At 40.2% G+C, this 19,104-nt stretch overlaps 1 protein-coding gene across 1 annotated transcript in view; it reads right to left on the bottom strand.

Moving 5' to 3' along the window:
- COL7A1 (collagen type VII alpha 1 chain) overlaps positions 1–19,104 on the bottom strand; it is a 135,570-nt gene that overhangs the window by 90,395 nt on the left and 26,071 nt on the right. The window contains exons 12-30 of the mRNA XM_067464786.1: positions 18,484–18,630; positions 17,742–17,852; positions 16,473–16,622; positions 13,284–13,409; positions 12,508–12,654; positions 10,146–10,271; positions 9,042–9,188; positions 8,499–8,624; positions 7,119–7,262; positions 6,894–7,019; positions 5,945–6,091; positions 5,147–5,272; positions 4,919–5,065; positions 3,535–3,654; positions 2,313–2,459; positions 1,786–1,922; positions 1,243–1,369; positions 824–967; positions 256–425 (exon numbers count right to left, since the gene is read on the bottom strand). Of these exons, the coding sequence (XP_067320887.1) occupies positions 256–425; positions 824–967; positions 1,243–1,369; positions 1,786–1,922; positions 2,313–2,459; positions 3,535–3,654; positions 4,919–5,065; positions 5,147–5,272; positions 5,945–6,091; positions 6,894–7,019; positions 7,119–7,262; positions 8,499–8,624; positions 9,042–9,188; positions 10,146–10,271; positions 12,508–12,654; positions 13,284–13,409; positions 16,473–16,622; positions 17,742–17,852; positions 18,484–18,630 (2,615 nt within the window). The remainder of the gene's footprint in view (positions 1–255; positions 426–823; positions 968–1,242; positions 1,370–1,785; positions 1,923–2,312; positions 2,460–3,534; positions 3,655–4,918; positions 5,066–5,146; positions 5,273–5,944; positions 6,092–6,893; positions 7,020–7,118; positions 7,263–8,498; positions 8,625–9,041; positions 9,189–10,145; positions 10,272–12,507; positions 12,655–13,283; positions 13,410–16,472; positions 16,623–17,741; positions 17,853–18,483; positions 18,631–19,104) is intronic.

Consider the following 19,104-nt stretch of genomic DNA (forward strand, 5'->3'; position numbering starts at 1 on the left):
GCATATTCTAGGAAGTTCCCACTTGATGACTGACAGTATATTTTCATCCCATTCTATGAGTAATTCAGGCCAGTCTGAATTAGGGAATCAGTGTCCCCTTTACCCTTTACAATACTTCCTGCTGCATAGCTACTACTAAATGTGTGAAGCAAAGCACTGTTCTACAATCATTGCCTCATACATTTCTCTCCACCAGTTGACTCTACTTTAAAAAATCGGGTAACTCCTTTCATGCACCCACAAGCAGTCCCTTACCCCTTCAGTGCCAGATAACCTGCAGAGGGCACTGGCAAGTCCCTCTTCCACCTCTGGCAAACTCCTTGAGTCTCTCACAAAGAAAACATTGCGTGGATCTTCATTGGTTACCAGGCGGCGCAGTTGCTCACGATTGGCCCCATCCATGCCCACTGCCAGCACCTGGATCCCTGCAAAGGGCAGAGGAGGTAAGCAAATCAAGGGGTTTCATGTGGCTTGCTCCCTGAGAATGGAGCATGACAAATAATAGAAAGTGATTCAGGATGTGGGCAGCTCAGCTCAATGCTTTAAAAGCAAACTTCAGTCAAAGCCGCTCAATAAAAACAGCTTAATCAACAAACTTTGTAACAGTTGACTCCAATAAGCCAAAAAGATGGATAGCTGGTAGAATTCCCAACCCACTTAAGGCCACAGTGCATTTTTTTTGGTGCTTTGATACTTCCTGGCTGAAAAGAGACAGAAATAAAATGGATAGAGAGGCATTATAGAAGAGCCCAAAACTAGCACTCAGGGCAGGTTCTCCACATTACGCTGTTCACACTCTGGTTTCCAGTCACTTGTGCCTTACCAGCTGCCTTAATTTCTCTGGCTGGTCCAATGGCATCATCACCAGATGGCCCATCTGCCAATATCACCAGTGTTCCTGGTACACCAGGCCTGTGTCCTGCACTGGCACTCAGCATGTAGTTCCTGGCAAAAGTAATGGCAGCTCCTGCAGAGCACAAATAAAGTACAAAGGCACAATGAAGAGAATCAGCAACAAAAGACAAAAGGGTGAAGAGAGTTATTATACGGGCAGTAGCAACAACCTTTGTGAACTTGCATAGTGCTCACTTTGAGCCTTACTGCAGCCCCTGGCTTCCCAGCTCCATGTAGACATGAAGGTTTTCAATAGGAGAATACATTCCATGTTCTTACAACGCAAACAGCATTTCTCTTTTTATTCCTCAAATTTAACCACTGTCTCCATGTTCAGTGTCTTCTTACCAACATTATTGCCACTTGGTTCCTCGTAGCGGAAAGAGCGGATATTCTGCAGGACAGTTTCTAAGTCACTAGAGCGGTTGAGCAGAAGAAGTGGGAGGGCTCTGTTGCTGTAAAGCACAATGCCTACCTGGAGAAACACAGTAAAATTGCCATAAGAAAAAGGAAGGTACATCTGAGGAAGTACAGAAGCAGGACAGGAAATATGTGAAATAAAGACTTCATCTTCCTGACTATTAGAAACTCAGATGCAGGAATTAATTGGCACATGGCACAATCAGGTCAGCGTATGAAGCAAAACAACACAGGAGAAACACAAAATAGAAATAATTTCATAGTAGTTTCCCCTGTCATCTCATACATTTTTCACCTCACTACCGTAAGCCAAATAAAACCAAGTTTTACACAGGTATTGTGAATATTACAAAGAATAACACCCGAGAAATTTCACCATGAAGGCTTGCCAAAATGAACATCTTTGGTATTCTTTGCACTCATGCACACAGCGCTTGCAAATGAGGGCAGACCCCAAAGGCCACTTGTTACCTTGTTGCCCCCAGGGCCCAGTTGGCCCATTGCAGAGACAGTGTTGGAGAGGAAACTTCGCACAGCCTCTGCATTGTAGGCATTGTCTCGAGTTGCATGTACAAGAAAAACAATGTCACTGCGGCCGTCTCGGCAAACTGCAGAAAGAACCAAAATGAATTGGAATAGCCTGCATAATGCAGGTGACATAACACAAAATACATACCCTCCAGCCATCTTCAAATACAGAGAGATAAATGATGAAAAACCCAACTGGTATGTGTGTCTACTTCCGCTGTTAAGCCCAAATAGATCTGATTCAGAGTTTGGAAAGCCAGGGTTTGGAAATTATTCTGAGCAAAACTGAACACAAGGTAGCTCTGTGTGATCTCCTTGGCAATGGTTCAGGAAAGGGAAAAAAGCAGTTCTAGCCCACCTGTGTTACACATCCCATGGCCAAGATAACTCATATAGGAGATGATATTTAAAGACCCTGGGCACTAAAAGAAGAGAGACCTCATATATCCTTCTCACAAGCAAAACCTCACCTGTGCGGTCAGTAATAGAAGCCTCAGCACCTGTAACACTCCCAAACAGCGGGCGGATAGTAAAGGTGTATCTCTCACCCAGGCGCAGCCCAGAAACTTGGTGGGATGTTGCTGTCCCTGGCAGTGTCCTTTGTGTCTCTCTTCCATCTGAAACATAGGAGGAATATGAATGGTGCTTACAAAAGGAATTTTAGTGTGAATGAGAAATCCAATGCAGATACTGAAGCCCACTCTGAATCACATCTCAAACTTATGGGAAGTCACAAACTGTGTGGTGACCAGATATATGCCATATAGGGTGCAGCGTCACCCAACTGTTCTTGTCAAGCAGCAGGGGAGCAGGTCATACCAGCACAGCAAAGAATAATCCTTGCTGAGCAACACATACAGATATCATGGTTAAATGCGAAGAGAACTAAACTAGACCTTTGATGGTGTGAAAGGATGTCACAAGGAAGAGGGGGTACGCTTGTTTTCTGCTGCCCTGGGGACTAGGACTCAGAGCAATGGGTTCGAATTACAGGAAAGGAAATTCCATCTGAACATTAGGAAGAACTTCCTGACTGTAAGAGCTGTTCAGCAGTGGAACTCTGTGCCTCGGAGTGTGGTGAAAGCTTCTTCCTTGGAAGCTTTTAAACAGAGGCTGGATGGCCATCTGTCAAGGGTGCTTGGATTGTGCTTTTCCTGCATAGTAGAGGATTGGACTAGATGACTCATGAGGTCGCTTCCAACTCTATTATTCTATGATTCTATGATTGCTTACTCTTCTATGGGAAAACTCCCTGGGTGTCCTTGGCCTAGTCAAGATCATCCAATCTAATCTACTGAATGGGTTATTGTGTGGATACCGGGGTGGTGACTGGGAGGAGAACTATCTCTGCTGCCCTAAGCAACATGGAGAACTGAAAATCACCTCATTTTGTTTGCAATGCTGGCAAACAAAATGAGGTGATTTTAATAGTTTTTAATTTTATCATGAAGGATTTAAAAAAAAAATTCTTTCTGGGAGCTGCCCTGGCTCCCACTCTGGGAGAAAAGCATCATACAAATTGATACATAAATAAAAATTGGGATTGTCCTTGTTAAGTGAAGACTGCATTTCCTCACTCCTGTCTTCATCTGCACAAAATCTAGGTCTCAAAGGTCTATGGCACATTCACAACACTTCCCAAATCTTCAGTATCCCAACTTGGTCCTTCTACATTGGCTATAGATCCATTACCTCTTAGAGACTTCCATGTGAGGAGATAGCCAGAGACCCCAGGAACTGGAGTCCAAGACAAGGTCACAGAGTCCTTTTGAGTGTCTGTCACCCTGAAATTGGATACACGTCCTGTGGCAGCTGGGAAGAAAGAGGTAAAGATGAGACTGATCTTTTGTTCCTTGAGACTGAAGACTAACCTCTGCCTCCACTTTAAGAAGCAACCATGACAACTGCCAGTCATTACAGTATGTGGGATCCATCCTCTCCTGGAAAGTATTCACCAGCCAATTTAGTGTTGCTAAATAATTAGCACAAGTCATAAAGACTCTGTTATCGAAGTACAAGTGAGATATATTTTTCATTACAAAGATACAACTGTGAGCAGAATAACAGCAACAGATACACAATTGGCCACTTGTGCTTTATTGCAGTCACATATCACAACTTGAGCTCTATATTCAGTAAAGGCAACCTAGACATATGTACAATAAGTAAGTATATGTAAACAATGCTGGGGATCTATGTATCCCCAGCATTGTTTAGATATACTTACTTATTGTACATATGTCTGGGTTGCTATTACTGAATATAGAGCTCAAGTTGTGATATATGACTGCAATAAAGCACAAGTGGCCAATTGTGTATCTGTTGCTGTTGTTCTGTAAATATAGATATAAAATTATTTTAAAATGGAGCTGAAATACAGCATATGGGGAAAAATTGAAGGGGTTTGTGTCATAGGAATATATGTGATAACATCTTAGGAAGATAATGTTATTACCACATGGTAGGTTAAATTACAATTATTCTAATTTATCTCTCTGGTGGTTAAGTATACAACCGGGTACAAGAACACCAACAAAACACTAAGGCTTTCAGGTCCTAGGAAATGCGGTTTGATGGTCTTACCAGTAGGTGGCATCTTTGCTCCAAGCAGACCTTAGTCTGAGGTAAATTCAAGCATCACTGATAAATATTTTTATGTAAAACATCTTGATCAAACTTAACTAATTTGTATTCCAAAATCAAAATTCACTTTTCTTATTGTTCACCATACAAAACATGCACACAAATGTGTATATTAGGGGAAGCTGAAGAGAAAACCACCATATCTGGTGTGTGTGTGTGTAGAGATGTGTGCATTTGAAAACGCACAAAAAGGATATATAAGCATGTAAGCAGAATATATATGTTTGAACTGGCTCTTAACATTCAAATAGCAACAGGATACAGTAAACTTAATGGTCCATTGGATCATACCAGGAGAAGCAATAAGAGTGCTGGTTTCTGACAGGCTTTATAAAACATATTCTCTGCATGAACAGCTGACATTCAAGGGACTTCAGTCTCATGGAGTGTTATGTTTGGGGAAACCATAGATAAGAAGCTATGACTAAAATACCTGTGTTGGCAACAATAGCCACAGCTTCACTCTCCCTGTTTCCTGCCAAGCTGGTGATGCGGATTTCGTATCGCCCTCCCGGCTGCAAGTCTTCAATGTCATAGGTGTTGATGTTGGCTGGCAGCAGCTGGCTGCTCTCTGGTCCACCTGCACCACGTGGAGAAACAGTTAATCTTCTGTGTAGTTGATGGAAGTGAAAGACGAGGAAGAGATGTCAGAGATACTCACCACCGGCTAGCCTCCAGGTGAGCCGATAGCCTGTGCTACCAGGTGCTGGGCTCCATACTACGCGGATACGCCTTTCTGAGGAGTCAGTCACACGTAGATTCCCAACTGGCTGAACTGGGACTGTTGCTAAAGGGAAAGGTGGGAGTATTAGCAAAGAACAAGAGTGCAGGATCTCTGATGATAGCTCAGTAGGAGAAGGCACTGCAGAAGAAACTATTTCTCTGAATCAACCTGGATGAGGGGCATGAATTTGAATGAGGGTGACTAAGGAGACATCTTGATTCATCCCATAAAGCATGCCAAGACCATACTTTTACCCTTAATACTTTGAAGATTTCATCTATGGCAGTAAACCTTTCATTGATGCAAATTGCAACTATTTCACACCACCATCTTCACAATTTCTATCACACAGTGATAACCACTTGGTGGCCAACTTCCCAATTCAAGAAACCAAATGCTTCAAAAAAGAGACAGGCATGTTCCCCAAAGCATTGGGCTAAGAAGTATAAGTTCAAAGCTCAGTTCACTTGCCTATGACACTGACTGGTGGCCTTGGAAAAACCATCACCTTTCAGGCAATCAAACCGCAAAAAACACTGTTTTTTTATAATGACGACACTCAACCCTTAGCCTTCATTTGAAAATTGTAGGCCACAGAAAAAATATTTATAATTTCTCCATCTTCACCCACAGGCTCATAGACTTGTATTGAGGTTGAAAAACCACCCAGGACTCCTTGAAAAAGCAGTGGAATATAGATGTGACACATGATAGACACAAATATATTAATCTTACGTGTCGTGACAATGATGGAGACAGGATCCCCTTCACGGTTGCCAATCAGTGCTGTGACCTTCACTGTGTAACTAACTCCTCCTTCTAGGTTCACAAGGTCAAAAGAATTTGTGTTTCCTGAGACCATCTGGCTGTTTTCAGGTCCACCTTCAAAGGAAGAGATTGTTACCTTAAAAGTTAAAAAAAAACCCAAAACAGGAAAAAGACATACCCCAAGGTACAGAGAAAATGTGTTCATGTTTATCTCTGAAAGACACAGGTCTTTCCAGGTATCAAATTAGTTTGACACAAAGCAGTTGTGTCAAATTAATTTGTTCTTACCTGAGGCATTATTTGGACACCTCAGGTAAAAACATAGGAGCTCATGCATTTTGTGAGTTGTTTGGATATGCCCTCAGAGGTCTTTAAACCAAGGTAGAATGGCCCTCTGTCAGGAGTACTTTACTTGTCTTCTTCTGTACCGTGTGGAGTTGGAATAGATGGCCCTTGCAATCCCTTCCAACTATGAGTCTAAATTTCTCCTCTTGGAGGTGGAAGCGGACGACAAAAAAAGAGGTCATATGATTCCATCTCTAAAATAATCCTTTTTAGTATTAACTATTAGGTCTAATCAACATCCTCACCAGAACTATCCTGCATCTATTATTCTTTGCTAGGGCTTAAGACCCTGCAAAAACCTCAACCTTAACAAACTGCATCCTCACTAGGCATCTGTCAAAAGTCTTACTTCAGAAACTGCAGATTGCTGAAACTTAAAAGTATGCGTCAATCGTACCCTGGGATTTTGATAGTTTTACTAGTTACACAAAGTCATCCTCTTAGCATATTCTGTACATTTCTGGGGGATTTGCAAAGAGCATGTTCTACAGCAATCACAGGGGTTTTCCAGCAACATAATTCAATGTTCATAGAAAGACAGCCATCTAGTAAAATGAGGCCACAACTTTACCATCACGCCGGCTCCAAACCACTCTGTATGCTGTAACTCCAGGCACACCGATCCACGTGACTCGTACCACGTTGTTTTGGGACTCAAGGACTCTAAGGCTGGTGACCATGCCAACTTGAGAAGGAGCTGCAATGTAAAGGGAATAAAAAGACAATTAAGAATGTTGCTGTCACGGTGGTTTTATAGTGGAGAGAAGCAGTGCCTAGTAATTAGATCTGGTCTCACCTGTTGCAGCTGTGGTGGTGACTGGATTCCCTTCTCTGCTGCCAACCAAGGCTGAGACCCCAACAATATACACCACCCCAGGCATCAGGCCCTCAATAGTGTAGGAGTTTGCATCAGCAGGGCGGACTCGAAAGATCTCTTGACCTGAGGGTGGAGGGGGTGGGATTGAGTACAGCAAATGGGAAACAGTACATTTCAAAAGCAGGGATGAAAACAAAAAGAGCAATGACAGCAAAACATTTTACAGCTTAGAGCCACCAGAGAACAGCTTTGTATAGCTCTTTTTGCTTCACACATCAAGTGAGAGCCCATAAGCTGTATCTCCAATCAAGTAATTGCCTCCACACATACTACAAGTTAACTCTATGCCATATAAATGATTGTATTATTCCAAGACACAGACTTTTACAAGAGCAACAAAATATTTTACAAGACTGGATCTGCCTGGGGCAGAGCTTTTCAAAAATTTCATGTTAGTGACACAAGTTTTAGACATACATTATTTTGCTAAACCGTAATTCAGTTTTATTAGCAAGCCAGAGGTTAAACCATATAAGACATACAGATGCATACATAAATACATAACTGTCTCATGAAAACCTTTCCTTCATTTAAAAAAAAAATCTATTGCTTATTTCAGATAGATTTATTGTTATTTTTGTGTTGCACCTACATACTATAGCCAACACACAGTTTGAAAAGCTCTGGGTTGGGGAAATGGGGAGAAGACATTTTTTGTCCCAAAAATGCAAATGGCAAACCAGAACAATAGTGAAGGGAGAAGACATGTGAATAAAAAATGGATGAGCATTTAGGGGAGGAGTATGGTGCATGCCATGTCCCCAGGGAATGGAAGTACAACTACTTTTTTTCCAGACCATAACGTTTTCTCTGCTGGGGAACAGATGAATCATATTGCTCACAGACTCAACAATACATTATGAGTCAAATTACCACAAAATGTGGGTGTTTGACCAGTAATTAGTTTACTGCTCCATAGTTTACTGCTCCATAGATTTCATTAGTTACATTTGGGAAACAAATGCACAATATTTTGTTGCTATTGTTGCTGTTGCTATTGCTGTTTTGCAACTGACATTCCAATCTTTTCAGGGTCAGAAGACCTGCTGGCCACTATCACAACAATTTTACAAAATATTTTTTCATCTATAGTGTTCCAGTGGTTGTCACATACTATAATCAGGTAATTGATTACAGTATGTATTGTATGCACACACACATATTCACGCACACACACACACTTCATGAGGTCAGAACTGTGTTACTCACTAGTTTTTCAACAAAATAAAATTCCAGGCTAAAGTTTTGTTAAATGTTAGAGTCAAAATACATTATTTTTGTGGTAAGCTAAAGTCTTACCATCTCTCGTTCGCCATGTCACTTTATAGCCTGTTGCTCCGGGAACTGGATTCCATGTCACTCGCAATTGATTGGGTCCCACTGCAGTTGCCTCCACACTAGTGATGGTGCCCACAGATGGAGGCTCTATATATATTGGGAGTGAAGATCATAAAAATGTTTTAAAACACAGAAATCAGTTCCATCATAAAGCACTGGTACTGCATTGAACCGAGCAGGGCAGCGCTTGTATGTATTTATATGTACTACCTCTGGTAACCTGGGTTTTTCATATACAATATTTCTAGATAATGAATCTCTAAGGTAAGGATTGCTTGCACACTAGATGGAGTGCTGAAATTGAGATATATTGTCCTGTCTAAAGTCCCCAGCTGAGTTTATTTGCCTCCCCCATCTCAATGCTTTCCACATGTCAAAAATTCCTGCAGAGCATTAAACAGAATGGTAACACTGAACAAAAATTGTAAGGATAGAAATGTTTGTGGCCTAGCCAAGAAAGATCAGGAAGGAACGAGTGGCCTAGGCCCTCCGAAAAGAACATACCCACTTGGAAACGGATGGTGGCAGGGGTGCTCTCTTGGCTGCCCGATAGTGTTGTCATTCGTATCAAGTAAACAATACCATCCTTCAGATCTTGCAGTTCCAAAGAATTTTGGTCACCAGAGATTTGTCTGATAGTCTCAGAGCCATCTGGAGAAGTGTGCAAAGGAAACAGAATAAATCCCTGTCACTTTACTCAATCTGTATACAATATCCATGTCTCTTCAGATTAGTTAGATGTAAAAAACTTCTACACCTCATACATCTGGATTCTTTTATACTGGTATGGTTTTCAAAACATTAGAACATCCCTGTTCATTCTCAGTTCTTTTCTCCACAAGACTTGTCTGTTTTCATTCATGTTCATAAATGTCAAAGGTTACAAATGAAACAGCTCTGTTAGAGGCCCCATCTACACTGCCATATAATGCAGTTTGAAATTGTATTATGTGGTCAATATAGATTTATACAATACAGTTTAATTATATGTAGACAGGATCATAGTAATTCAGATATTGCTAATCTCCAGGTGGGACTATAGCTTTATTCTCTAGCTGGTGCTGCACATAAGGCTGGTTTACAAGTGTCAGTAGGTGTTGAATGTTTCATCTCACCTCCCAAGTGGGGTGACTTACCAACATTTCATCACACATCTGTAAAGGAATTGTACTGGATGACTATTTGTAACTGGGACAGGTTTAGGGGTTAATTTCATAAAACAACATAGGATCTCAGTAGCTGAGCGGTGTCACATGTTCTGGAGGTCCACCTTAAAGTCATTCAGAACTGGGCATTTAATATAAGTGGAACTTGGGATGTGAAATATTCTCCCCCTACTACAACATTTTTCCTTTTGGTGTGCATTGCAGACAAAATGATTGCAAATCTTCCCAGTTTGCTATATTGATCTTACGGACAGTTTAGTCACTATATACATAAAATCATATCTTATTCTGCACTGAATAGTTTTTAACTGTTTAAATGCAATTTCAGATATAACACTCATTTAAAAGTCCAACAATTAGTTGAAGTAAATTATAGTATTTTGCTAAACAATCTATTATTTCTGAAAGCCACAAACCCACATGCACAAACATGAATCCTTACCCTGAGTGTTGACAATCACTACTCTGTAACCAGTGGCCCTGGGAATGGGGGTCCACAGCAGTCGGACACGACCTGGTCCCCCTGGCACCATGCGCAAGTTAGACACACTGCCTATGACTGATGGGCCTGCCGAAAGGAAGGACGGAAAGCTCCATCATTACAGCAAAAGCCTGGCAAGATTGCAAGAAAGCTCTGAACAGAGGAAAGAAGTCAAGTTTCATCTTGGATGAGTATCTTCTGAGTGCTGCTGCCAGAATTTACAGAAATACTTCTTAGCAGCATCACACTAGAGCTTAAAGGAAACAAACCACCATTGAACAGTACACTCTATAAATTTAGTGTCAAAGGATTTACTTAATATAAGATTTTTCTTCATTTCCATTTATTTAGATTGGTTGATACTAATTTAAAATTTCTTTCCTCTGTTCATTAAAAGCCCATGAAGATTAAATGTTTAAAATGAGAAAAATAATATTAAAACACAATAAGAAAATGCGGTTGAGAACAGGGGGGAAAGTCAGCAAGGAAGCCCCAGCTGAAGGAACCACAATATAATTTAGATAGGTAAATGTGATAATTAATTAATAATAATTAAGAAGCTATCCGAAAGGAAAAGCCTCACATGGAATTATTCAAGCTGACTCACCAATGTCTGTGTCTAATAAACTAGAATAAAAACATCCTTTTGCTGTTAACGCTTCCTGTCATGCTATAAGCCTACAAGTGCCAAGTCTGTTAAACTATAATTTTCCATTTTGTCCAAACTGGGAAATTGCAGATACATTCTACCAAACTGGTTAAGCAATCATTTGCTTTGCTCCAGCAGAGGAGCTGGTCGGGGATTGCAAAAAGAAGACATTGGAAACCTAATGAATAATGTCCTGATAAAAGGAATTCCACTTTCTTCATCCCTACTCCCCATGTGAAATTATTATGAGCCAGAATTGGAGCCTGATGTTGTGGTTCAGCAGCAACAGCATGATGGGACTGAGAGTGCAGATGAGCATGATTCAGCAGCAACCAGCATGATGGGACTGAGAGTGCAGATGAGCATGATGGAAATGAGAGTACAGATGCAGGTGTGGGCTTTCAGTTTTCTCAGTCAAAATCTATAGCTAGAGACAAGCCGCTTTTCTCACAGGAACGGAATGTAGCTGATAAGGCAGTTGGTGGGGTTCAAGGTCAGGCTGCCCAGCAGGTGTTGAGACGGAGTTTACGAATTGCGGCCAAGTGTTGAGCTCATCCGTTGGTGGGAAAACTGCTTGTTAGCTGCCTGTTTGATGTTCAATGTTTTGATGTTTTACCTATAAGTAAACTGCCTTGGAGCTGGTTCTGTGTCAGTTCCAACGTTGCTAAATGGCTTGCTGGCCTTCGGCTCTGGGGCTTGGGGGAAAGCCTGCTTCACGCTATTTCCTGGACTTTTACTCTGCTTCTATGCTTCAAGTCTCCTGCTTTGACTCAAAGGGATTATATTGGATTTTTACCCTGTATTACTGATCTTCTCATTGCTGATGCTTTGTTTGAAAACCTCACAATAAACTTTCTACCTCACAATTTTGGCTGGTTTGTCAGAGATAGCAAGGTGAATCTTAGCCTGAGATACAACACCTGAGAAGAAATACCCTTGAGACCATAATTCCCAACATCCTCCAAACAAAACAAACAAAAAGAAGCTATGGTCAGAAGTAAATTTTCTTCTTTTTTGATACAGCTTCATTGAATTGCTAAACAACAAACTCATTTGCTCAGTTTATTGACTTTATCTCAGCTCTACCTATTTAAAATAATATTAAGCATAAAAAGATGTATGAATGAAACATTAATGCATAAATAAATGGCACCTGGACTGTGACACAGCTGGCTGGGAGTCAGCTGCATTAAGAACACTATTGACCGAAAGGTCATGAGTTCGAAGCCAGCCCGGGTCAGAGTGAGCTTCTGACCAAGTTGTATAGCTTGCTGTTGACCTTTGCAGCCTGAAAGACAGTTACATCTGTCAAGTAGGAAATTTAGGTATCACGTATGCGGGGAGGCTAATTTAATTAATTTACAACACCATAAAAATCTCCAGCAAGCATGCAAAGAATGAGGAAGTACTTCATCAGTGTCACAAATGGACAGTGAAGCGACAGCTCCCCTGGTGGCCAGAATACCTTCATCAAAAGCTGGAATGTTAAATAGCCTCTGTGTGTCTGTCTATATATGTTGTGTCTATGCCATTGAATGTTTGCCATGTATATGTACATTGTAATCCACCCTGAGTCCCCTGTGGGGTGAGAAGGGCAGAATAGAAATACTGCAAATAAATAAATAAATAAATAAATAGTGCTAGTACAGATTAACCTGGCCAGTTGACACTTACGGATTCGGATGGTGAGAGGAACAGCACTGCCCTCACGACTTCCAATAAGAGCTGACACACGCACCACATAGGAGACATCTTCTCTCAGATCAAATAGGTCCTCAGTTGTCTGGGAGCCTGGGATACGTCGAACCTTCTCCGTGCCATCTGTAACAGAAACCCTAGGAATCATATGTGCATGCCCAAAGTTGTAAATAGATTATTACCCAATGGATCGCCTTCTTCCATATAATCTGCCCCTTAGGACACTAAGGTCCTCTGGGAGGCATTTACTCCAACCAGCCCAAAAGTGACTGGCAACCACCACCCAGAGAACCTTTGCTATAGCTATGTATGTTGATGTGTTTTGACTGTGTTGTACCCTGCCTCGAGCTGTGAGGAGAGGTGGATAACAAATTTATATTATTATTATTAGATTTACTTTGAGAGTATATAATCAAGATTCTCTCTCTTTTTAAAAGGGAAGGCTCCTAGCTCTTATATTGTGTATCTGTGGAGTAGAGCCAGCCTAGAAACATGACAGAATTTCTAGAACCAACTGAAGAATTATATCTGGGTAGGGCAATGCTATTTATTGTCAATGAAAAAGGCTTTATTTTCTCCTCTCTTAGACCAGCTGTTAGGAATTGTGGGAGTTGAAGTCCAAAACACCTGGAGGGCCAAAGTTTGCCCATGCCTGTCTTAGACACTAATAACTGTGAATGTCTCTGGATTTCAACTGGCCCACATACTTAAGCTAGCCCCAAACACTTGCTTTCTCACCTTCAGATACTCACCCTGGGTATTGCGTAGCACAATCTTATACCCTGTGGCTCCTTGAACACCCGTCCATGCCAACTGGACTCTGTTTCCTGAGGTCTCAAGGATCCTTAAGTCAGAGACACTGCCCACAGTGGCCACCTCTGGAAAACAAATGGCAGCACAAAGTGAGCCCAATAAGGGGAGCAAAGGTGCCAGTTCTGGGAATGAAAAGTAACAGAACCAGCTATAGTTCAGGGAAAGGGTTGCAAAAGTAAGGACGTGCTTCTTAAGCTATCTCCCTGCCTCCTCCTCACCATAGGCCAGAGACTAGTATCATATTTGTGTCTATTGGCTACAACGTTCTTTCCTGGAAAATATCCCAGGACTAAGCTACTGATGGTTCAGAGACTGGCACTTACCCATGGACACCACTTTGAATATACTGGTTTAATTGATGGAAAGCATGGCAGGGGAAGGGGGGAAATACCCAGAAACTGGCATATTGGAGGATTTAAACAGGACAGTCCATTCTAGCTGAAGAGAAGGAGCCTTACTCTAGCAGAGTGGTTCTCAACCTGTGGGTCCCTAGGTGTTTTGGCCTACAGGAGGTAAGTGAAAACATTATGTTGTAAGGACCTATTGTAGAATACTGTGGTCAAAGGGGATTCTTGCCGAAACACATTTACTGTATATACTCGAGTATAAGCCTAGCTTTTCAGCACATTATTTATGCTGAAAAAGCCCCCCTCAGCTTATTCTCGAGAAGGAGTGGAAGGTGTGTAGCCTCTCCTCTTGGCACAGCAACACACCTGGGTTGCTGTGCCAAGAGGAGAGGAGAAGCTCCATTGCTCAATTAATGTAATTTTATTGGTATCTATTTTTATTTTGAAATTTACCAATAGCTGCTGCATTTCCCACCCTAGGCTTATACTCAAATCAATAAGTTTCCCCAGTTTGTTGTGGTAAAATTAGGTGCCTCGGCTTATATTCGGGTCAGCTTATATTTGAGTATATATGGGGCATCTATTTTTTGGTGCTTAGCAATAGTCAAGGCTGTAGATCTCCAGGTTTCCTCTAATGCTGATGAGGCTGCCGATTTGGTCGTGACATTTTGAGGTTTAGAAAACCCTAAGGATTTCTTTATTGCCTTTTTAATGTCTAGCTTGTGCCACTGTTTTTAAAGTGGATAAACAGAACATGGGCAATATGATGGTAGAGTGATTGGTTGTGAATTGTAAATTGTGAGGTTACGCTGGACAAAAAAGAAAACTAGACAAAAAGACAAAAAGAAACCTGATCTATATCACATCAGCAGAAAAGAGCCATCAATGAAACAGTTAATTCAGACACTTGATCCCTGAGATAATGGCTACAATGAGGGAAAACGCTTGCTGGAAATCATATGTAAGGGTTCAAAAGGTGGTTTTGTGAGGGGTTTAAGTAACATAATGGAGATCCCAGACGATAAAATGACAAACAGTTGGAGGGCCAATGAGGGAAGTGTCTCTCAAAATCTCTTTATGTGTGGGTGAAAGGAAATTGATTTTTTGTGGTCAGGATGGAGGCTAATTCTAAGGTTTCTTTACACAATGTATTTGTTTTTAGGTCTATATCAAAGTCTATATATATTCCAATAGAGTATATTACAATAAAAAGAAATAATATATAAAAAGAAAAAGAGAGATATTGAGATTGAGAGAGAAAGAGAAAAAGAACAACAAAAAACGGAAGCAGGAGAAAAAAATGTACATTTGATTTCTGGCCTTTCTGACAATGAATACAAAGACATTATGTTAACCTGGAATACGACTATGTAAATCGATGCAGGATGTTAGGAAATAATTTAGAAAATGGGAGCATAAGTTTCCATCTATACTGACCAACACTGAACATTTGACACAGTTCAAAGCTAGCTTCAAACTGTGGCAGCAAGACAATAGACTCCCACAAAATAGCATGAAAGAAAGACCTTAATGTGTATCAATACTCTGTGGTTAGTGATATCACTATCTGGACCTCAAACTAGTTCCAAATTTTTCTATGTAATTATCTGCACAGTAAATCCACCTTCTTCAATACTGATTTAAAACTGCTTTAAATGTTCAGTATGTAGATGGGTCCATGGTTGTTTCTGTGGTTGTGGTGGTACTTGAGGCAGGAATGAAGACTGGTTTTACCAGGAGTCGCTCACTAGAGGGTCCTTCTTAAAGGTCTGTATCATTCCTACTGGTCAGGGAGGGAAGAGCAACTCATCTCAAAATGTTCAGGAGGTATTTACTGCTGGAAAATGAACTTGTTTCCAAGAATGTGAATTTGCCTTAAAGACAACCAGTTCACCAAAACGCCATAAGATTCAGAAAAGGAAAGAATTAATTTATGTTCTAATTTTCTAAACCTGGCATCTGTTCAGCTTATATCCTTCAGTCTCTCCAGTTATAAAAAAAATGCATTATCTAAACAAGGTCACCCTTTACATAAGGGTTAAACTTCTGGCAAGTAGTGATGTAATATTTCTAGAAAGTTTGAATCTATGGGGAAGAAAACAGATTGTCTTTCCTGTTTTGTACCAGAAAAAAAGTGAGAATTTTGCAAAAATTGAAAACAAATGAAATACTAACTCCTTTTACAGATGAACATGATTTTGTTACTTTAGAACCCAAAATACATTGTGTATTGTTTCTCTTGGATTAAAAGACACATATTTGACAAATTAGAAGTATTGTTGATTCAGAAAATATTTACAAATTTTACTCACTTTTAAAAATGTTATTGTTACAAATGGAGCTACAACATCCTGACCTTTAAGATTCATATGTACTAGATAATACCTCTTTGCTTTTGAGAAGTAGGCAAAAAACAAACACGGTGAAAAACAGAAGAAGCAATCAATGCTTGCAAAGCAAATTATTTTGGCTCTTCTAGCTCTTCAAAGTGCCAAGACAGTTTATGAGAAGCAGTCAAAAAAACAACAACAAAAAGAGAAAAAACCACAAAGGCTAGCAAAACAAAGAAAATTATTTTTGGCTTCTCTCATCCTCCAAAGTGCCAAGCAGACATAAATCACCCTTTCACACAAAAAGGAATGGAGAAAAAGAAACTAAAACCAGGAATTGTGAGGGTATGATCTACTGTAAATAGTCTTATACAAGTCTACTTGCTACCTAGCTTTTAGAAATACTGTGGAGTAAATATATGAACACTTCATATATAAATCTTTTACTCACCAGTCTGTGAGATGGTAACTGGAGTGGCCACTTCCTTGCCATCATACAAGGTATAGAGAGTGATGTAATATTCAGTGCCTGGCTGCAGGCCTGTCAGAGTATAGCTGTTCTCATTGGTAGGAAGGGACACAGTCTTGGGGGGCTCCACACCTGCAGTTCAGAACAAGGGGGAAGAAAACAGTGAGGGATGTGCATCATAAAAACCCAATCATTTTCTTTTATCTGAAAAAAGACAATTAGGAATTCCTAGTCCTTCAAACATGATTGTAATGATTTTTCTCTTGTTAAAGTTGATAGTTTGTCCATTTCAGCCAATTCCCTCAATTGTAACAGTTGTCATCTTCTGAGGGTATTATGGTAGTCTTCCATCATGGCATGTATATCCATCTTGCTGCCGAGATAATATACTATCATCGTCTTCTATACTTCCTTCTCAATTGTTCATCCATCATTTCAATGAGAAAAAAGTCAAGGTTTTAACTGAATATTAACCTCCAGAATTTTATGTATTAAGTTATATATATTTGGATGCAAATCTTTCTAGCTTTTCTCATGCCTATCACATATGATAAAATATCCTTTCATGCTCTTAATACTTTTCACATACCTTTGACACATCTTTATAAATTCTAATGGGTTTAAAAGATAATGTTTCTAAGGTCTACTTCCATTCAGTGCAGAAAACTGAAAAGCCTTTGTAGTTCTTGACTCCCAGAAACCTCCAAGTTACTTTGAGATCAACAGCCCTGCTCAGCTCTATCCACCAATAATATGGTCTACTATTTATCTTATTGCCTTGTTTTCTAGGGAGTCACGTCTTTTAATATGTTCAAAATACTGGGTATTTCAAAATGATGGACCCAATTTCAAAATGGTATATTTCTCAATGGCAACATGTTACAATTACACAAAAAGTTACAAATGTTTATACATTTTATTAATCATTCTGAGTCAGAAGCAAATCTAAAAAAAACAACCCTGCAAATTGAGAATATCTCATTAGGCCTTATGTTGTGGTCGGCTGAGGCTAGGGGTTGTTTGTGCACTGGGAGAGGCCTCTTGTGGTAATCATTGGAAACTCCATGCCCCATTCTTTCAAGTGGTAAGAGTTTTATCCTTGGGTGGCTCACAGTTGCAGAAATATAGGGATTTCAAATTTGGCTCTTCTTTTCCAAACACCCTATATAGCATCTCTGTTTAATAATTTTGGCTTTGACTAAGAGTCTAAGTATCTGCAGCACCACATTTTAAGTAAGTTAACCAGCCTACCTGTTGCTTTTTTCCACTCCAGCCGATAGCCGCGGGCATTAGGGATGATATTCCAGGCCACCTGAATTGATGTTGGGTCAATAGTGACTGTTCTTAAAGTTTGAACTATTTCTACACAAAATAAAGACAAGGGATCAGAAAAATCGTGATTCCTAGAAAAGCCTTTGACAAACACTCATAAATACACATCAGAATTGAGTGTTGGAGAAGAACATATATGGGGTAAAAGATAGCCACTCAGTGGCCAATTCTATCATGGAAAGCACTGTTGCACCCTCATTACCATTGCTTTCTATTCTGCATTCATTTCCCACTTGAGAATACAGTGTTAGGAAAATGTGTTAGCCTTTGGCCATGAAACACAGAACTGTGTCCTGAAAATACACCTCAAATTTCATTTTTATATCTCAATGTTTAACTAAGTTATCACATTGCAAATCAGGTTACAAATAGAATGCTGAATTTATTGATAGTCTCATTTTGCCCAATTAAAGCAGTGAGACTCTCACATCCAACATAATATTATCTCTAGAAATATTTTAGGCCCCCCAGGGTTACTTTAGGATAACTTCTGGGAGAAATAAATAATTTCACTAAGGTTCACTACTATCCACAGTTTCCTCTTAGTTCAGGAACATATTTCCTGCACATGAGTTGTACTGTACAAGTATTACCAATATTACTACTACCACTTCTGATTCTGCTGCTTCTAATGACAATAGCAACTTCATTGGGAACATACCAGTTCTCCTTCTAATGGAAGCTTTCGGCCCTTCTACTTGTCCGTAGAGTGGAGCAACAGTCACCAGGTAATCAGTGTTGGGCTGCAGTCCAGTCAATAAGTAAGAATTTTTGCTAGGGTCCACGTCAGCTGTTTGAATATCCTGACCTAAGAAAATATACAATATTTTAAACCTGGTAGCAAAGATATATTTTATGGACAAATACATGCTCACGATGGGACTGCCCATGGATGCTTTATAATAGTCTGTCCACCACATACATCTCATTCAGAGAGAAAAAACACAAGGCTGTTTACTATGGTAGGTTCGACAGAGGATATATAGGACTCTATCCCTAGTCAGACATTACATCTGAACAGAATATAAGAACAAAAGCCATAAGGGTAGAGCCAGTCCCACAATCCAGTGCCCCCCTTCCTGCCCTTCAATTGTTCTTCAGAGAGGCCTGATTAATATTTATACTCATAATCATTTAAAAATGAACAAAAGCCTATGTGTGACCATTAATGATGCAAAAAGCACTAACACATTTTATTATTTCTGAGAACCTGAGAAAAGGCCAGTCACTGAAAGATCCCCCCCCCCCCATTATTTCACAGTGGTGCAGTGGGTTAAACCCT

This window comes from Anolis sagrei, chromosome 2 (genome assembly GCF_037176765.1).
Source record: "Anolis sagrei isolate rAnoSag1 chromosome 2, rAnoSag1.mat, whole genome shotgun sequence".
NCBI classification, from domain to species: domain Eukaryota; kingdom Metazoa; phylum Chordata; class Lepidosauria; order Squamata; family Dactyloidae; genus Anolis; species Anolis sagrei.